This window comes from Equus quagga, chromosome 6 (assembly GCF_021613505.1).
Source record: "Equus quagga isolate Etosha38 chromosome 6, UCLA_HA_Equagga_1.0, whole genome shotgun sequence".
Classification (NCBI taxonomy): Eukaryota; Metazoa; Chordata; class Mammalia; order Perissodactyla; family Equidae; genus Equus; species Equus quagga.
The window spans coordinates 20,652,355-20,672,511 of NC_060272.1; the positions used below are offsets into that span (position 1 = coordinate 20,652,355).

The 20,157-nt window shown below is 39.4% G+C and overlaps 1 protein-coding gene across 1 annotated transcript in view; it reads right to left on the minus strand.

Annotated features, from left to right (window-relative positions):
- Window positions 1-18,344, minus strand: part of GPC5 (glypican 5) — a 693,690-nt gene extending 675,346 nt beyond the window's left edge. The window contains exon 1 of the mRNA XM_046664799.1: window positions 17,864-18,344. Within this exon, the coding sequence (XP_046520755.1) occupies window positions 17,864-18,029 (166 nt within the window). The 5' untranslated portion in view covers window positions 18,030-18,344. The remainder of the gene's footprint in view (window positions 1-17,863) is intronic.
- Between the last annotated feature and the right edge of the window lie 1,813 nt (window positions 18,345-20,157).

Here is a 20,157-nt window from a genome sequence, read left to right on the forward strand (position 1 = left end):
ATGGTCTCCAGGGTGATGTTTCCTTCTCCAGCTAGTATTCCTGCCTTTGTTGGAAACAACTTTAGCAGCAGCCCTGCTTTACTCAGCATGCCAACCTTGTTAAGATGCATGTACTTTGTCAATTCCAACATCTGCATGCTTCAGAAGACATTGATATAATCAATACTTTCCCTCTCATCAAGTGTCTCATGGCCCACCATCCCTAGTGGACCCTATGGCTCTGAGCCAAAGGCTGTTAGTAGGGCAGTTAGTAGGTGTTAGTAGGGCTGCATTAAGAGTGACATTTCTTATTTCTGGAATAACTTTTCTTTCACAAGTTACAACAAACTGTCAGCTTACTGGTGCTTCCTCTATGCTTATCTTCCATGAACTTTACCATGCAGAGATTTGTCAAACACTTTGGTATTTGGATAATATTCTACTGTAATTTTCAACAAAGGATATAATTTTTTTCCCTGTTTTATGCGTTAGTTATTTTTATCATAATTTGGAGGACACGAGAGGGAAAAGAAAGTTAAAATTGCTAACATTCTGAATTCTATCTTAGAAAGTTTGATTATCCCCTTCATACTTATCCTTTGCAACTAGAATAAAACTTCTGAAGAGGCATGTAATGTAGTACATAATTGTAAAAAAGGAACCATCACATCCCAAAATAACTGTAAAGAGTTCTTTATGACCTTAGAGAAGTTTCTACCCCATAATAATCAGGAAAATAAGATAGCAGATTCTTTAAATCAAGGCTAGGAGAAAAAAGTGGATGGGACCGACCCTGTGGCATAGTGGTTAAGTTTGGCACCCTCTGCTTCAGCGGCCTGGTTTTGCAGTTTCGGATCCTGGGCACGGACCTACACCACTCATCAGCCATGCTGTGGCAGCAACACATACAAAATAGAGGAAGATTGGCACAGATGTTAGCTCAGGGCTAATCTTCCTTAAGCAAAAACAAGAGAAAGATTGGCAACAGATGTTAGCTCGGGGTGAATCTTCCTCAGGAAAAAAAAATGTGGATGATTTTAAAATCCTTGAAAATTTTTGTTTACTAGTTCACTCCTGACGACTATGGAAGGTGATGTTAATTACTTATTATTTCTCTCTAATAACTGCTCTGAATCGTGTAACTAGCTGCATTATTCTTTGTAGTGACCAACAGGAAACTCTAAGCCAAAATTTTCAGTCCAGCTCACAAGTGTTGACGCCTTATTCTACTAAAATGTACATGTATTTCACATCTTAACCTTATACCTGATTTCATATTATTTTCCTGACTTATTTTTCATATTATTTCTATACTTAGATTCACATTCCTTTTCCCATTATTATTTGCAGACTATACGAACCTTTGTACATTGACTTAAACTATCAGAAGGGCTAGGATAAATATACATACATAAATAGAAATCTATAACTAATTGAAAACAATTAAGACACTGAATGGCTTGACTCCTTCTGGCTCAAATTATTAGCTCCTCTAAAAGTTTTATAATTCGCTCACAAATAAATAGTTAGAAGGGGCCTACAGTATAAGAATATATTAACTATTCAGTGAGAAGCACATGTCATATGAATAGCCACACACAACATGCGATATAATTAACGTTATCCAAACAGCCATGAATCCAAGGTCAGTATGTTCCTCTTACCTTTCAGGACTGATTTCAGCTAGATGTAAACCTTAAAATATATATGGGAAGTTGCAAGACAAGTAGAAGAAAGAAATCATAATTATATTGATTCTACTTCTTAAATAATTTTTCAATCTTCTTCTTTCCATCTGTACTACCACCACACTAATCTTACACCTAGAAAGGAAGTTTTAAATGGATTACCCTACAGACAAGAAAGGTCTTTTAAAAATGCAAATCTCATTGTGGCTCTTATTCTAAAAGATTTCCCACAGCTTTCTATTGCTCTTGGGATAAAGTCCAAAATTTTACTGATGGTAAAATATAAAGGCCTTATGTACCTAGTTGCTGCCTCACTCAGTTGCCTCTTGTGCACTCAATTCATCAATTTCTTAATCCATCAACATGTTCATAAACTGTGTACTGTGCAAAACAAACATATACACAAGAATGACCAATTTTACTCCAGCTTTTTCTCTTCTTCTCTGCAGAATTAAGCTTCTTGAAAGGGTAGTCTGAAATCATGTTTCCACTTCATTCTCACATAGCCCTACAATCTCCATTCTGACCCTACCAACTTCTTCGTAAATACATACACCTAGGTAACTGTTGAACTTTGAGTCATCAAATCCAAGAGATACTTATCCATTTCCAATCACTCTTGACCTCTTTGTGGAACCTGATACTATTTACTCCCCATTTCTTAGAACTCTTCCCCTTCCTTGACTTCTAAACACCAATAGATTATCCTCTTTCTCCTAATGTTTAATTATTTGTGCTGCCCCAGGTTCTGCCTCTCAGTTCTGTCCCTGCACAATCTTCAACTCCCAGGAATTCACTACACACCTAATGAGCCCCAAATCTTTATCTACGCTACTCTCTCAAGGGATATTTATAGCCATATTTCCCACTCTCTATTATACATTCCACCTCGATATGCCACAGCAACCTCAATATTGACACGCCTAATGTTATACCTTTCCCCCTACAGAGTGCCTCCTACTCTAATAAAAAAAAAACTGGTACTCACACTAGACTCTTCCTTCCCCTTTAAAGGTTCTAACAATTCTGCTTCTAAGTCCCTCCATCTGCTCCACCTACTTCTTCAGAGAGCTTCTCTAACTGGTATTAAGCAAAAAATGTCCCAGGGGAATGATAAAAAGCAAGCTAAGTCAAAAAACTCCTGCCCTGTACAAATAAGTTTATTTTCTTAAAAATTAAGTGAACAGATTCTCTCAAGAGTAGTACTTCTCAGAACTTTAATATGCAAATATGTATTGGGACTCTTTAAGAAACATGTTCAGGATGCAGCATTTCTCCCAAGCTAGGGAGATCGTTTTTGCTAAGAACACTAATTAAACAGCCAATAGAAATCATATGCAGCAGGATACAGTTTGGGTTTTGATTGGTTATTCTTTTTAAGGTCAACTAAACCAGAGTTTTAAAAATGGCCTCTTAAAGACTGATAAATGTGTAAGGGTCTATGTGGTGGGTGGAGTAGGCAGCCCTGTAGTGTAAATGGGCTCCTGGTTCCCCTTCTCAGGGGACTGTTCAGGAGATGCTGAGTCTTCCTTCCACCTGCGCTAAATTGCAGAGTAATTTCCTGTTCTTTATTTTGATTAATAAATCAAACGAATTCATCAAATATTGATTAAACATCTGCTCTGTACAAGACATTGTGATGGTTATTAAGGATACCAAGAAGGATACAATGCAGTTTTGTCTCTCCAGGGCTCAGTGTAGGAGGAAACACATTTGTAACAAATTTAATTAATGTGACAAAGTGCTGTGAAAGAAGTATGTACCAAGTTCTGCAGGAGCACAGAGGAAGAAATGATTTCCTCTTCTTCGAGAGACAAGAGAGGGGGTCAGAGAAAATTTTGAGCAATAGCTTGAATAATTTTTTAACCAGATGCTTCATAGTCTCATTACCAAATATATATATATATAAAGTAGAAAATATCCCTATTTTATAAATGAGAAATTGATTTTTTTGTGCTTAAATCTGTATAAGTTGACAAAGCTGATAAGTAGCAAACCAAATTTGAACTCAAATTTGTCAGACAAAATTGGAGGAAATGATACTTCAGAAAGAGGCAACAATATGCAAGATGTATGAAAAGGTATAGTTCACTGGGGAAACGAAAAGCTTTGAGGTATGGCTGCAATGGAATGCCAGGTGTATGTATGGTGCAGGCTAGGGGAGGTTGTTGGGGAGTTGTGAAGCATCTAGGAGTTTTCCCTGCCTGCAAGTAAACACACTAGCATGTTACTGTTTCACAGATGCTGATGGAAGATGAGAGATTCACAGCACAGCAAGCAAGCAGCATGAGTATGATGTTGGCTACCCTGCCCCACAGGGATTCTAGATGGACATCTGCACACGTAATGGATTGCATTACAGGGGAGGAATACCGATCTTGTAGGGGATTCACCACTTTTATAGCAAGCTGAAACAATCCTGCTCTTTGCCCTGGGACTAACAATTTTTCAAAGTTGTTTCTTGCAAATACAACACTGCAAATACAACAAGCCCTAAGTAAAGGGAAGTCGCACCTTGCACTCTCTGCATACCCAGTAAAAACACATGTAGGACACAGGTAGGTGGATGACCTCTCTGAACAGGAGGTGGGATAGGAGAGAGTGGAAGGACCGTAGGAGACAAGACTGGAAAACAAGGCAGGAATTATATCACTGAGAAATTTAAATGCAATACATGGGAGTTTGAGTCTTGCCAAAATCACTGGGGAGCCATGAAAGATGTTTTAAGACATGTGTCAAACACCTCTGGATTTGTATGTATGATTTGATCAGCTTTTCTAGCTTTTCTCCTCCTTCCCCTTGCCCTCCCCAGACTTCATCTTTATAGTTAGTAAAAAAACCATCATACTCTATAAAGTGATCCTTTCTCTAAAATTTTTCAACTTTTAACCAAGAGAGTTGGGTCAGTCTCTCCCTTTTGGAGGAAGCCAAATGGCAGTCATATTTTATGTTATATGAAGCAGCTGCTGTGCAACAGGAAAAAAGCCTAAAGCCACAAAGAGTAAGAGATTTATAAACATTCTAATCCCAATCTTCATTTCTTTAGACCATCTGCATCTCTGCCCTTCCTTTGTCTTCGCTATCCCTTGAGATGCCTCCATATACTTTCCATGCATTTCTTTTATAGCGTAAGACAATTTTAGTTGAGTTTCCGTTACCTGAATCTCAAAGTGTGAAGTAGTTTAGCAGGTCAATGCTCTCAGGTTTATCACTTAGGAACATCACCTTTGAAACACTATGGAAAATGCCTTCCAATGAAGACAAAACTGGAAGCAAGACCAACAAACTATGATAATAGTCCAAGAGAGAAATGATGTTTCTATTTACCTTTAAAGACATAGCCATAATTTAGGTACTCTGATTCAGACAGAACTTTAGAAATAATTCCTAGCTCTGAAGTTAGTTTAGAACACCTCAGTAGTTCCAGGGATAATGTGTGAGGAACAAGTTTTACTCATGGTAGCTCAGGATCAAAAACTGACCCTTCCAAATGGGGAGAAGGAGAGCTTATGAAGCAGAAGAAGGAGCCGGGGCATGAGGGGGCCAAGAAGCTACCAGAAAGTCAAGACTATTAGGATAAGGAGCAAGGGGGATTGTCTGTTTTCATTGCTGCCATTAGACAAAAGCCCAGGAAGCCCGAAGGCATTGTTACACAAAGAAGCCCAGGATGGCAGAATTGTAAAAGCTTCTTCTCAGTGTTCCTCTAAGGGTAAATCACATTCATTTGTAAATTTCACTTATCACAGGGTAAATTTAAAATTCTGATTCATTAAAAAAAATTCATCTTTTTCAAGAATTCAAAAGACAGAGAAATACTTGAAGTATAATATTTTTATTTCTTAACTGCTTTTTCCTCCTCCTAATTCAAGGCTATCTACTATTAATGGTATTTTGTGCACTTTGTTTTGGGGTACCATAAATTGATACACAAGTATGTTCCTTTTATTTTCTTTTCTTTTATTTTTGTTGGGCCATAGTTTCCTTTTTCCTTTCAATAATGTCATAAGTCACTTATTGTACTTTCATTATAACAATTTACCTCTCTTGGTTTAATATCCACATGATTAATAATTTATCATTTAATAGACATTTATATTTGCTGCAAATTTTCTGTGCAATGAATATATACACATTTGTTTAACTTTACCCAATTACTTTGTGTAACCCTTTCCTATAAATTGGAATTGCTAGGCAAAAGATATACAAAATTTAAATTTTGAGTGATAACTGCAGAATTCCCCCGAATGCAGAGACAGTCTTCAACAGTCTCCTCTCAGTATTAGTAGATGAGAGTACTCTATTTCCTACAATCATGGGAACATTAGATATCATGTCATTAGATATTTTTAATCTTTAACAATGCGGTATTCCTAAGAAATTGTTTTTCCCCTGTTAATGTTGAGCTCAGTCATCTTCACATATCCTGATTAGTCATCTATATTATTTGAATTTCATCTATGTTCTTTTTTCATTTCACTTGGAATATTACTGTCTTTGTTACCAATTTATAAAAGTTCATTTATGATTAAGGATGCCAACCGTTTGGTTGCTGTGCATTACAGATGAAATGCCATAGGGTTTTCTCCCCCATTTATTTCACTGTGATGTTTACATTATTTTTTTAATTATACAGAAGTTACATGTTCAAATATAATCATATTCTTTTTTTTTAAGAAAAGCAATGGGAAATTATTGGAGGATTTAACACAAGAAATAAAGATAAGATTTAGTTTTATTGGGAACTCGATTGAGAATCAACTGGGAAAAGGACTGTCAAGGACCAAGAGCAGATGTAGGCCTACTAAATCCAGCCACAAAAAGACACTAGGTTAAAGTATGGCGTTGGCAACGATGGCAGATAGAGAAATCATAGGGACATTTGTGAAAAAGAATCTACGAGAATTTGATGATTGGTTCAATTGATGCAGTGGATGGGGTTTAAACTACTGGGTTATTCCAGGGTGTTATCAATTTAGTCGTATTTCCAACTGAAACCTAAAGAGTTATTCTTCATAAAAGGGAGGGAAAGAAAGAATTAATTAACAAAAGCATGATCACAAGGCAACTGAACGTGAGTAGAGAATTCATCAGCTGGAACTTCTAAAAACATTTATAAATTAACTCTAGAACATATTTATGTTTCTACCTATTTTAATTACAAATCAAATTATCTCTGAAAGCTGTGGGCTTAAATATCTAAAGTACATAAAATTTTATCATACGGGATCCTGGAAGAAAATAGATTGGTACTCTCAAATAGGATTACTTAATAAAATTTTTATGAAAGGCAGGATATAGGAAAACTACAAGGGATACTGCAGTACTCCCCAGCTAAAAACTGTGGAGAAGAAGCCATTACTACCTTTTAGGTGGGCAAGAGGAGAAAGCAGTTACCAGAATCCAGAAAGACTTGTGAGGTCACCTGACAGGAGCTTGTGCTTAAGTAAAGGGACATTGCCAGCCTGCAGTGACTCTACAAGGCGAGATCTGGGAACCACCACACCCTGCTTGCCCAGTCTTCTACTCCAGCCATTGATTCCCATTGACTGTCAGGGGCAAGAATGCCCATTGATATAGTCCAGGAGCAGAGCCAGTGGAGAGTCCATCTGAGGGGGCAAAGAGACTTGCCAGCACACTCCACCTCTGTGCCTTTCATAGGGAAGAACAGTTCTTATCCTCAATCCAGGGGACACACAAAGACCCATCAGGACTAAGCCATACAGAAACATGATAAAACAGAGTAGATATTTAAAGCCTACTCACCTGATAAAGCCAATGATATGTTGTAGAGCCTATCCCTGCTCCCGTTTACTCAGCACATTCCCAGGCAAAGGACCTCCCTCTTGGTCTTAATTGAATTAGCTTAAGTAACATTATTTTACAAAGGCCAGTCTTTTGTTCTTAAACTATATAATACAAATAAACAAATTTGATTTTATCATAGAATTAAATTGAAAATAATAAGTTATTTAATTTACTAACTAAAATAAAGAATGAAAACATGGACAATGTTTCCAAGACTGCAGGATTAATACCTTGAGGGTGAGTGATGGGAGAAAAATATTTGACAGTTTGGTGTTTTACCAGCATGAAGGAAATGGATTTCTACTATAATTTCTTTGCCTGCTCGCTGATCCAGCATAAAGAATTTTGTATCTAAGAACATTTGTAATAGAATTAATTATGCAGCATTTGTAGATTATATTACTGTTCACAAAGCTTTTTCACCATACCATGTGGTCCACAAAAAACACTGAAAGGGAAAAGGAACAGGCCTCTATCGCTCTCCCTGTGAAGAAAGAAAAACATTTTCTGAGAGATTGAGTTGTTTGCTAAAGGTCGCATTGCTAATAAGTGACAGAGTCAATACTAAGCTATTTCAAAACTATAAATTCACTGTTATTCACTAAAATATGTGACCATAGGATGAGACAAACTAAGTTAAAATGTCTGCTCTTCCCATTTACCTTAAGACATTCCAATCCTTTGCTACATCTACTATTGTTCCTTATTTTGTATGTAAGATATCTCCAAAGATGAATCAAATATTAAATATACAATAATTTAATATTTTAATTTAATTTGAAGCATGTTTGTTCCTCTAAACTTATAAAAGTAAAAAGTAAAATTTAGCTTTGTTTCATAACTGAAGCTCTTAACTATACAAACACATATCCACATATCTTCAGCTGACAAATAGTACCCTGAAGAACTCTAGATTTCTCAGTTTCTTGACTCTTTCATTGTTATTCCTATTTCCTTCAGCTTTCAAGTTGATCAAAAAATCTTTTTTAAAAATGACTTTTTTTTCCCCCAGAGTAAAATGTATTCCAAGCCTGGTGAGAACAGACTGTTAATCTCTTCATTTTATTGACCTACTTCAGTTTCAGCTCATTAAACACAGACATTTTCAATGATCAAAAGAAAATGAACCAAATGTAACTTGGCATAACCTTACTAAATAAGAGAGTCGTTCAAAAAGCAAATAAATCTGAACAGGTAATTTAATATTGACAATCTTCCATTTAAAGAAGATATATATAATAAACAGCACATCCAGAAATAATTTTTACATTCATTTCAAGGAAGGCACACTCTTGATGTTTTTTTTATTCAACTGCCTTCTCAGTTCTTACCCTCTCCCAAAATGAATATTGAAGAAATCATAAAGTTCCTCAAAACAGTAAGACAAGGAAAAGCAAAGGACTACGAGCTCTGAAAACATACCTGCAAAGATTATTTAATTATATTGCCATATAGAATCATAAAAACTAAAATAAATTTAGTTATCATAGCACAGGAGAGGAAAACTAGTAATTCAAACTCATTAACCTAGTAAGAGCAATCAACAATTAAAATTATGAAACAAGAAATGTTTACTGACTTTCAAATACGATTGTATTTGAAACATAACAGTTGAACCATGTCAACATATGCATGACTCATTAGCTTAAATAATTCTTCTAGGGGAAAGTTTCCAAATACTTCTTGTAAGACACCTTAAATAAATAGCCAACCACACTCTATACAGAAAAAAAATTTTCTAAGGCATCACTGAAAAGAAGTCTTAAAGACCAGGTATTTCTAAAATTGGAATTGTTGGAAATACTTTAGAGACAGATTATACCTACTACTATATCTCATGTTTTGTGATTTAGCATCAAGTATTAGTTTGCATATTCTGAAAGGCTGTGGTCTCTCTACCTGGTCTGCATGGAGTCTGGACCCCAAGTCAGTGTCCTTTAATAAACAATTTCCAGCTCCGGAATAATTATACAGATAAGTGATATGTGCTTTACTCCCAACATGGAATTAACAAGGGTGGGAGATGGAAAACTGAATCATTTTCAATTTCCTTACTATTAATGTCCTCGTGGAAAGAAATCATTTTGCAAGAAATATATTCAAATAAAACACAATCCAATCAATCCAGAGCCACACGTAAATTACATTTTATCATCTTTATTTTTCTCCATTCTCCCAATGACATATCAATGAATGTTCTAAGGCAGATAAGTCACACTGTCCATATGACAATAAAAACTGTGCAAATGAATCACTTAAATGTTAAATCATCTTCCTTCCTTGTAGGACATTTGAGGAAACTTTCTTCCAGACATTTATTCGACAATCCATTTACTCTGCTTCAAAACTGTTAGATAATGTAGATAAAAAATGCCTTTAAATTTAAACTTAAAAGAATTGGGTCACTTTATAGAATTTGTGGCAGAGTTACACAAAAAAATATTAAAACCACAAAAACCATTTACTCAACAACACAACTGAGCCCAGATCAGATCATATTTTTTAACACTTCACCTTCTACAGTTCTCATTCTATTAAAATTAAGCATAGAAAATATAACTAAACACAATAAATTGAGCCTATGAGGCAACTATACATGTAAGATTAATTCTATAAATCAACATTTATTTATTAATTTGGGCCTAATCACAGAACAAAATGATAAATCTATCACAGATCCTGCTCTCAAGTAGTCTATAGTCTAGTAGAGGGAAAGAAATAGATTTAAAATCGGTACTGCTGCTCTGAGTTGCTCCATTACACTAGAAATAACAAGTATTGATCTATATGTGATGAGTTTGAGGATTTCAGGGCTGAACAAGAAAAAGACAGGACATCAAGACGGCAGTGTGATACAGCGCACTTTATTTGGGTGGCACTTTGACAGGTTCCATGAAAGTGGATGTCCCTCACAGCAGAGACCTTCCAGAGACTGGTGAGGACCACCCCCCAGAAGAGATAGAAGGCAAGGGAACTGCCAGGAGAGACGGGAATTGGAGAGGGGCTCACCTGTTTAGGTGATATCACTCAGCAGCAAGATGGCAAGTCTCTGAGTCAGAGAGCTTCCAAGGGCAGCAGCACCTTGGGGTCTTTTACAGCCCCAGAGCTTGTTTTAGCTATGGCTAGCAGACGTTAGGTTCAGTTTTGTGGGGTATGCAAAGCAGGTAGGCTCCAAATGCCTAAAAATATGCTTACTGGAGCTAAACTTAAAGCAACTGGATATGTAAACAACTGAGTTTGGCACTGGCGGGCTTGGGGCTAACGGTCCCAATCTGCTGTGAAGAAGTAAAAAACACAGGGGCCAATCTTTAACCCATTTATATAACATCATAAAGCATAAAAAAATGTCATCGTATATTGATAGCAGAATCTTGGATGTTCAATATCCTGGACTGACTTTTGGAGTTTAACTTCAGAATTCTAGAGAGGTTCCAAAGATGTAGTAAGATGCTCCTGGAAGCTTTACTAAATTACTCAACAAATAATTCAGCTCTTATTCTGTGCCAGGCACTATTCTAGGCACCAAGTATACTACAGTGAGCAAGGTACACAACAGGACTGGCTACATAATTTCCAGGGCCCGATGCAAAAGAAAATGCAGGACTCTTTGTTCAGACTTCAAGATGGTGATGGCAGAACATTAAACTAAGCATGGGGCCCTTCTGAGTGTGGGACCCTGTGTGACTGCGCAAGTCCCATGCCTGTGAAACTGGCCCTGGTAGACATGTTCTCTGTTCTCATCATGCACACAATCCAGTGGTGAAAGATCAACAGTAAGTAGCAAGAGAAGAAATATGGCACCATGGTAAGTGCCATGAAAGAAACAAAAGGAATTCTACAGAAATAACTGAGGGAACATAGTTCGGTGAACCTTGAGAAAGGCATCTCTGAAGGGCTGACATTTAAGCTGAGACCTGAAGCATGCAAACAAGCCCGCCATATGATGTGTGTGTGTGTGTGTGTGAGAGAGAGAGAGAGAGAGAGAGAGAGAGAGAGAGAGAAAGAGAGAGTGAGAGAGAGAGAGATATCGAGAACATAAGTTGGATGGTTTATGCCAGTGGTTCTCAACCAGGACAATCTTGCCTCCCATGGGACATTCAGCAATGTCTGGAGACGTTTTGCTTGTCAAGGCTGGGAAGGAGAGAATAATGCTACTGGCGTCTAGTGGGTGAAGGTCAGGGAGGCTTCTAACATCCTACCAGCACAAGACAGCACCCTCTCCATCCCCCACACAACAAAGAATTATCCAGCCCCAAAGGTCAATGGTGCTGACACTGAAAAACCCTAACGGAGAATGACTATAGAGCATGTGCAAAGCTGTGGGTGGGGTAAGAGTCAGCACATTTACCCTTTCCTGTCCTTAGCTATGGGACTTAATGACAGTGAATATTGGAAACCTATATTTCCAACAACAAAGGAGAAATCAATTTATGGTTCAGTGATTCAGTGAAATACTCTACAGTCACTAAAAAAAATTGCTTAGAAGGATGTTTAATGTCATGAGAAATACTGATCTGTCATAATTAGTCACAAAGAAAGATGAAGTGATTCTACATTCTTTCAAAAAATGTTTATGTGCTTAGCAGAGGATTGATGAGGGTATTGAAAAGATAATGCAAAGGGTCACTGGTGGCTTTTTCTGGATGGTAAAATTATTTTCAGTACGTTAAATTTTCAAGAGAATGTGTATTCTTTCATAGAAACATGAAAGTACAAAATCTCATTTTCTTTCTATAAAAGTGCATTCCACATTTAACTTACATGGCAGCCATATGTGAACCTGATATGGCTAATCAAAAGCTGTCTATTTATTGTGATTCATAGAACAAGACTAATAATTTTAGGATAATTTTAGCAGTATCATTAGTGAAATTTGAAATTGCTAAAGCTGAAAAGTGGGAGAATTGAGGGCACAATGAGTCTTGTCTTTTCTTCTAGTTGAAGTTCAGGCTTTTATAAAAGAAAGACAGATATGGAAAATGGCTATGCTCTATTAAAATGAACTGCTACTGTTACTTAACCAAGTAGACCAGGTAGCACATTTGCAGACAATCTATTTCAACAACTCATATGATTGAAGTCTCTGATGACTCCATTTTAACAAAAGAATTTGTGGCTTCTTGAAGAAATCAGTGACCACTTGAACACATCTATTCAGGAGAGGCAACTGGTTGTTGGAATGCTGCTCTAGGTCTTACGCCAATGAATGATAAAAATGTTATAGACTTAGAAGGTGTTCTTATCAAATCTGGAAAGCAAATTATATATACACAGACACAAACAAACACACACACAGACAAGACAAAAATCCACACCCCAGAAAGTCTCGACAAGCTGGAAACATGGTTGAGGGGAGGGTGGAATAATTATAAAATGCTATTCTTAAGTTCCCCAAACTGCACCCTTGCTAAAGCCAATTATACAAATATAGGATGTTGGACACTTGGCAAAAAGGAACTAACATTGTGGGATGGACGGAAGATGAAGACACACACACAACACTTATATTTGTTAGTAAATTGAGGGAATAGGGTGTGATTAGTACAACTCAGGCCCCTGAGGGACAGTCATGCTCTTGGACCCAAAGTAGAAAATTATACTGGCTTCCCTATCATTAAGCTTTAAGAAAACCCAGGATAAAAATGAAACACATGATTATCTTAGACATCAAAGCACACACTGGATTTTCCAGAGGGGAAAGTGTCAAGCTGCCCTGACACTGGAACTAGGTCTTGATGTTTACAACTCAACACAGACAACAAGCACAGAATAAAAAAACAATGATGAGACAAAACCACTTGAGACCTGTGGTGCCACAGGATAACCACAAGGACACTCCGCAACCACAAAAATGACTAAACATGCCCCTCTTTTGACCAAGAGTGACTACTGCTTCTTCATTATCGACAGTCACCCCCACCTTAATCTTCCTAACACATAGATAAATTACAAAGACACCCAATTCCTCAATTGCCTGCTTCATTAAACTCTCCTGATAACTATCCAGCACAAGCCCTAATCCTATAAAAAGCCCCTCTAACTGTCTTTTACCAAGACACCTGTAGCTCTTGTGGGGTGCGATCTCCCTCGTTGTAGCAAGCAAAAGGAAGCTAATTTGTTTGACTATAGGTTTGTTTCTGGTGTTTCTTGGCTGGCTGGTGGGCTTCAACACAGGACAATTCTGATATGAAAATTCTGCCCCAACATCAGATGATGGGTCCCTTTCACGGCTTTGGAAATTCAAAACTCAAGCAGCAAATAGTCCATGAGAAACAAGAGTCCCAATTTGAGATTACTGTCAATGAGTGACTATGGCCACCAGTCATCCAATTATGTGAATCCCTTAACCACCTTGTATGTACTATGCCATCTCCCTGAACACAGACAGTGGAATGGTGACAGTGGCAGTAGAGGCAGTGGTGGTGGGTGCTGCTGCCAGCAGTGGAGCAGCCTCATATGTTTCTTAGAGTTCCATTAGTTCATGAAAAGAAAAAAAATATTAACCATAACCTAATAAATACCATTTCAGGTAAAAACGTATTTCCCAATTTTAGAAACAATTATTTGACTTTAAAAAAAACTAGTTATTATTTTTAAAAAATCTTCTGATATATAGAGATTTAAAATTAAAATTTCACCCTTAAAGGCCAAGTCCAGTTAAAATCAAGAGCCCAAGGGGCCAGCCCAGTGGCATAATTGTTAAGTTCACAGTTTGCAGCCTGATCTTGGGCACAGACCTATGCACCGCTTATCAAGCCATGCTGTGGCTGCATCCCACATACAAAATAGAGGAAGATGGGCACAGATGTTAGCTCAGAGACAATCTTCCTCACAAAAAAAATCAAGACCCCAAATAAAAACTGTAATGACAGTAACACATTTTTGAGCACTTACTATGTGCCTGGATCTGTGCTATTTTACATACATATATTATTGCATCTCATTTAAGTAACAATCCTTTAAGAGCAAATATTCCATTTTACAGATGAGGAAACAGAAGTTCAAAGAGGATAAATGAGTAACCTAGAACACAGAGCTACAGGTGGCCAAACCAAGTTCTGAAACCCTGATGTCCATAATTCCAAACTCTGAGGTTACCAGGTAGATCTTAGGCATGAGAATGAAAAAACACTGTCCTTGAAGTGATTATAAAAATCAATTATAAAGAAAGCACTTAAAAAAAGAAAACTATAGAGCAGTACTTAAAGTGTCCAATAGTATTAGAATCTCATTTTACCACATCAAGTTTATTTTTATTATCCCATTTATAGCCAAAAGCTATCAAAAAAAGTTATCTTTCACAAACTTCTCTCTGTATCAAGGAACATCCACATTTTAAAAACTAGTTGGAATATAAATTATCTGAATGTAGTCTTGGATTTTTTTATAAGCTTCTCCTTTCTAAATTATTTTCTTTAAAAAAGGAAATACTAATGCATGTGTGAACAAGCATGTGTGAAGAGAATTTCAATGGGAAAGCAGTATCCTTCCTGCCCAATAAATAAAATAAAAATAAAAGGACCTTTAAAAGACACTTTCCCTAACAGTTCTTTTCTGAATAAAATAAACAAGAGCAAAGGGCACCTTGACTACTACTTAGGAAATAAAATCAGAACACAGGGAAATCTGTAATTCTAATCACATTTACACCTTCTCTCCTTTTTTACATTTCTCATCCAAACATCCTTAGGAGCTCAACGGGCTTAAAAGAATTGGAGCAGGGAAGAGAACAAAAGTGAAGGGAATCTGAGAAACAGCTTACATGGCTGTTCTCACCATTTTATTAATTTCAAGTTGGGTAACATCATTTTCAGAAGACATAAATGTCACAAAGGTAGGAATAAACTGTAAAAAGTTATTCTACCTGCTTATATTATAAAAATGGCATTTTGGCTAGACATCTCAGAAATTAACCACTTGTGGACAAGAAACGCAAGAAAGCACTAAAAAAACAAACTTTTAAAGAAAACAAATAACAAATTTAAATGTATTAGTTTTAGTCAATGAAAGCCTATGTGCTAAATACACACATTTGTTATAAAGAATATTAATATTTGTACTCTGATGTGAGGATGACTACTTAGCTATTGACTATGTTCTCTCTTGAGATTGAGGATAATTTTAGAAAACAAGATAGCCAACTACTATACATTATCAAGCTAAATATTATAGATCATAGATAAATACAAAAACAAAAGCATTTATGGAGTGTGTGGTATTGTGGTTTTGGGAATGAGATTTTTCAATGGGAAGAAGAGAAACATCAATGTTAACAGAAACAGTTTAATATCACATTTAATTACTCAAATAAAACAATGACAGTACAGAGAAAAGAAAAATTCAGAATTATATCAAATTCATCTGCAAATGCCGTTTATTGGGGGATTCTAATTCAGAATAATACTTTCATGTGACTTTTTCTTAAGGTAAATATGAAAAGAATTTAGCACTTCTTTTCACCAGCACCAGTGACGTCTCTAAGAGCGCAGTCCTGCCAGGCCCCTTCAGGAGGGGCCGCTGTGATTCCTCCGACATTCGGTTAGGCCACAGAAAAAGGAAAGTACCAGCAGTGGGGAAACAATCCAGAATATTCTAGAAAAGTAGGTGCTTGCCATCCTGGCTCTTTTTGTGTCTCATGTGTATCCAATGCAAATAAGTACAACCATTTCCTTCTCTGTAGGGCAGAGCTTCAGTGTCCCCTTACATCCTGGTAAAATGCTATGCCAGTGATTGATACTCTGGGAAGTTCCTCTTCAGAAGACATGGCATACACAAGGTTCCAGAAATGTAACACCTTTTAGTCAATGAGTTGCACGCAGCAGGTACCAGAAATAGTGATATGAGAGGCGGTGAAATCAAGGCCTTACTGGGCAGCTGTCAATATTCCCTGAATGTAGCCAAAATTATGACATTTGGGGCAAAATGTAATAATGGAGGTGAGGATTCCCCAGCTCAACGCCCTCTCTGCATCCCTCTCCCCAACACACACACCCGCTTTAGTGGTATTAACTACTGATGAGTCAAGTTTCTTTTTTAATGAAAAGAATGCACCAAAATAAGGAAACAGGTTTATAAGGGGGTACTATTGTTTGAGGACAGAAGAATTGCCCTACACTGAGAATATCAACTATGTTGTTTCAAGTAGCATAGAAAAAGCAACTAGAGCCGAATAGGTATTCAAATAAATTTTCCTGTGTTTGTTTAAAAGCCTGGTCATGTAAACCAAAATGGACTCAGTGTTCCCAAACGCCCAGATTTTCCTTGTGGGATGACTTGAGAACTGAGTCCACAACGAGCAAAGCAATCAAACAAAATACCTACAGCCCCATAGTACTAAGAGCAAGTCTCCTCACCCTAAAAACTCGGGCAAAGGATGGATTTTACACCCAGGCCACCTTCACAAGTTCTTTGTTCAACCAATAAGCTTACAGCATTCCTCCGCGTTGGCTTCCTCGTCAGGGTGAATTGCTTCAGTAAGAGCTTAGCTCCAGACACCTGCTACAGCATTTGACAACGCAGACCCGTTCTCCAGACCGCAGGGGAACGGGAACTCCCGCCCGCAAAGGGACACCTGCGCTGTGGGGCGGGGAGCAGGGGGAATGGCGCGGGCAAGAGGCGCCGACGGGAAGCGGACTCTACACTGGCCCCACTCACCGTACTCTTTCCCCTTCGATCCCCGGCACATTTCATCCGCGTTAAGTGGCTCCCTAATACATTTAGTGTGATTGCCTGTTGCCGACACACCTTTCAGGTGTGGAAACTACCCGCTGGTTCCGAGCGACACACAGGGTAGTCCAGGTTCCAGCAAAAAGGGCTTGGTGCCAGGGCGCGGAAGGGAGGCTGAGGGCCACGCCAGTGTGGGTGTACGGGGTCCGAGTCTTAACCACAGAGGAGACCGGCTGCCCTCGTCAGTGCACCGTTCTCCAACAAAAAAGGATAAGGCAGGGTTGTGGTTTTAGTATCAAACTTGGAGAGACCAACCCAACTCCGTCCACCAGACGAGAAAGCAGCAAACCGAGGCCCCCCGGCGGGGCCCTGGAGAAATTCCCACTCGGAAGAGAAGGCGGGCAGGGCGCGCCGTCCCCAGCTGGCAGCTTTCCTGGCCTCTTCCAACGCATCGCCGAGGCTAAGCGCCCGGCGGGAAGCAAACGGCCAGAGCTCGGCTTAGCCGCAGGCACAGGCAGGGAGTCCCCGGAGCTGCGCCGCGCTCGGGATGTTCACACCAAGCTTCCCCAAGGCCTCCCCCGGGTTCACTTTGCACGGCCGGAGAGCCTGAAAGGTCATCTTCCCACGAAGGACCACCCCCGAGCCTGGGTTGCGCAGGGCCGGCCCTCAGGACACCCCGGCCCGCGCCCAGGCGCACTGCCCCGCGCCTGCCAGCCGCGCCTTACCTGGCCGCGGCGAATCCGGCAGCCCCTTGACAGCTCCCGCGAGGCGCCACTGGAAAACTTTCCGAACTTCTTCGCAGCTCTGCACGCCCTCGCTTCGGGTAGACCCGACGAGAGCCAGAAGGAGGAGACAGCGACAGCCCACGCGCCAGGTCCGTGCATCCATCATCGATGTCCTGGTCCCCCCTTCCCCGGCTGTGGACCCCACTCTCCCCGCGCGCCCCGCGGTGCAGGCGCTGGAAAAGGCTCAGCGGTCGAGGTTCCCAAGAGGTGCGATCTGGCGGCGAGCGTTCCGGGACCGCTTTGGGATGCTGGCTTCACCTGGGAGCGCTTGGCTTTCACCGGAGGAACCCTGAGGCTGAGACACCAGAGTCCTCGGGCAGAGCGCCGCCGGGTCTCCCTCTCGGGCGAGGAAGCTGGCGCTGCGCGGACAAGAAGAACGGCTGGGGCCGCACGGAGTCCGCGAGCATCTGGCTCTGGCCACCGCAGCCGTAGCCGCCGGCTCGGCTAGAAGCTGCCAACCTGACACGCGCCCGCCCGCCGAGCTCCGCGGGCAAACCCCGCCCCGCCCGTCAAGCCCCGCCCCGCCGCCAGGCCACGCCCCCTCCATGCCACGCCCCCGGCGCCGTTGCCCAGGGCCGCACCCGCCAGCTGCTGTCAATGCCGGGCCCACGCTGGACAGAGATCAGAGCCGCGCTGCCTGGAGCGAAGAAACAAATAAATAAAATGAACCCCAGTCCATTCTTGGGAACAACAGTGTGATGAAAAGAAGAGCGAATGTATGAAGAGGCTGACAGGAGAAAAGGGATGACAAACACCAACTGGAACTAAAATGAATGGAACCTATGAATCAAGGTCCTCAATACATAGGAATTTGTATTCAAATTACATAAAATGGGATCTGGGCACAATACGAAAGGCAAAAACTATATATAGTTAAAGATCCCAACTAAGAGACTTGATAGCACTTACCACATTTTAAAAGAGTGTACATGAGAAGTTACTTTTTAAAAATTGCTTTATGTTACTGCTTTGGAACATTTTTCTGTGATATTAACTACGTTTTCTGAAAGAATTTAAAAATTCAGAAGAATTGCACTCAAACCTTATCACACCCTGATTATCACAGCGAAGTCCAGTTTATTCTCTTATCACACTTTAGCATCATATTTTGCTTCAGCACTTTGTATCTACAGGGCCCAGCTGAGTATTACCACTTCTGGAATTTCTTTAAAACATTTCACAAAGAACTACTAAGGTAAGAGTGCTCAGGGAGTTTCTCACAAGGAAGATAGAAAAACGAAGACTTTAAGCAATTTTAAAATGACAAAGGAATTTTGTCAATTTACAATTTACAAAAGGAATGCATTAGAACACATAAACCAAAGGACCAGGTGAATTTTCTAAATGTGACAACACTAAGCCTGTAAGTGATGAGTGTCTCTTCATCTGCAGTCTCCTGAAGACAGCACTCCTCCAGTAAAACAAAACTACCTAAAAGCATCATGCAGGGGGGACTATAAATGCCTTAACCACTTAAAGGAAATTCAATCTCAAATTTGAACCCTTGCCAAGAGGTAGAGATGAATAATTTTAAATCTTAGTTAAGTGTCATGGGACTTGTAATGACCCTTTGATATCAAAGGCAGCACTTTCCACAGGGGATTGCTTGCTTTAAAACCATTGCAGGGCAATGGCTGAGAGACTTCTTCAGTGACATAGTGCTCACTGGGCTTTTGACATCCATTCCATGAATACTAGATTTTTCTTCTTAAGAAGATCTCTTAATAAATGAGAATTGAAAAAATTAGCTGCTTTTAAATTCAAGGACTTCAAGCAAAGCTTCATATCTGTATTCTGGGTGGCAGGGGGGAAACGCTTCCTCATGAATTTCTTCTTCTCTAGCCACCAAGCCTAGGAAGACTGCTTGGAAGTCAGCCATATCTATGAGAAGGACAGGAAGAATACATTACTATTCACTAAAAATAAATATTTTGTTTCTACCTCTGTTCCCTCCTGCTCCCACAGTAGATGTGGCTTGGCAGGGCTTCTTCACCCATCGGTATCCCTATGCCAGCCACCCAAACAAACAGTAGGTGCTGACCATGATGTGAAGCTTCAAGACAAGTGTCCTTCTTCCAACCAGCATACAATAGCAAAGTGCCTTCTATATGATCATTCTAGAGCAACTCTACACACTGTACTATAACTAATCTTCTGTTCAATCTACCTGTAAATATTACAGATAAAGCTAGGGAGGTGTTCCATAATTTGATAGTAATAATGCCTCATTTTTT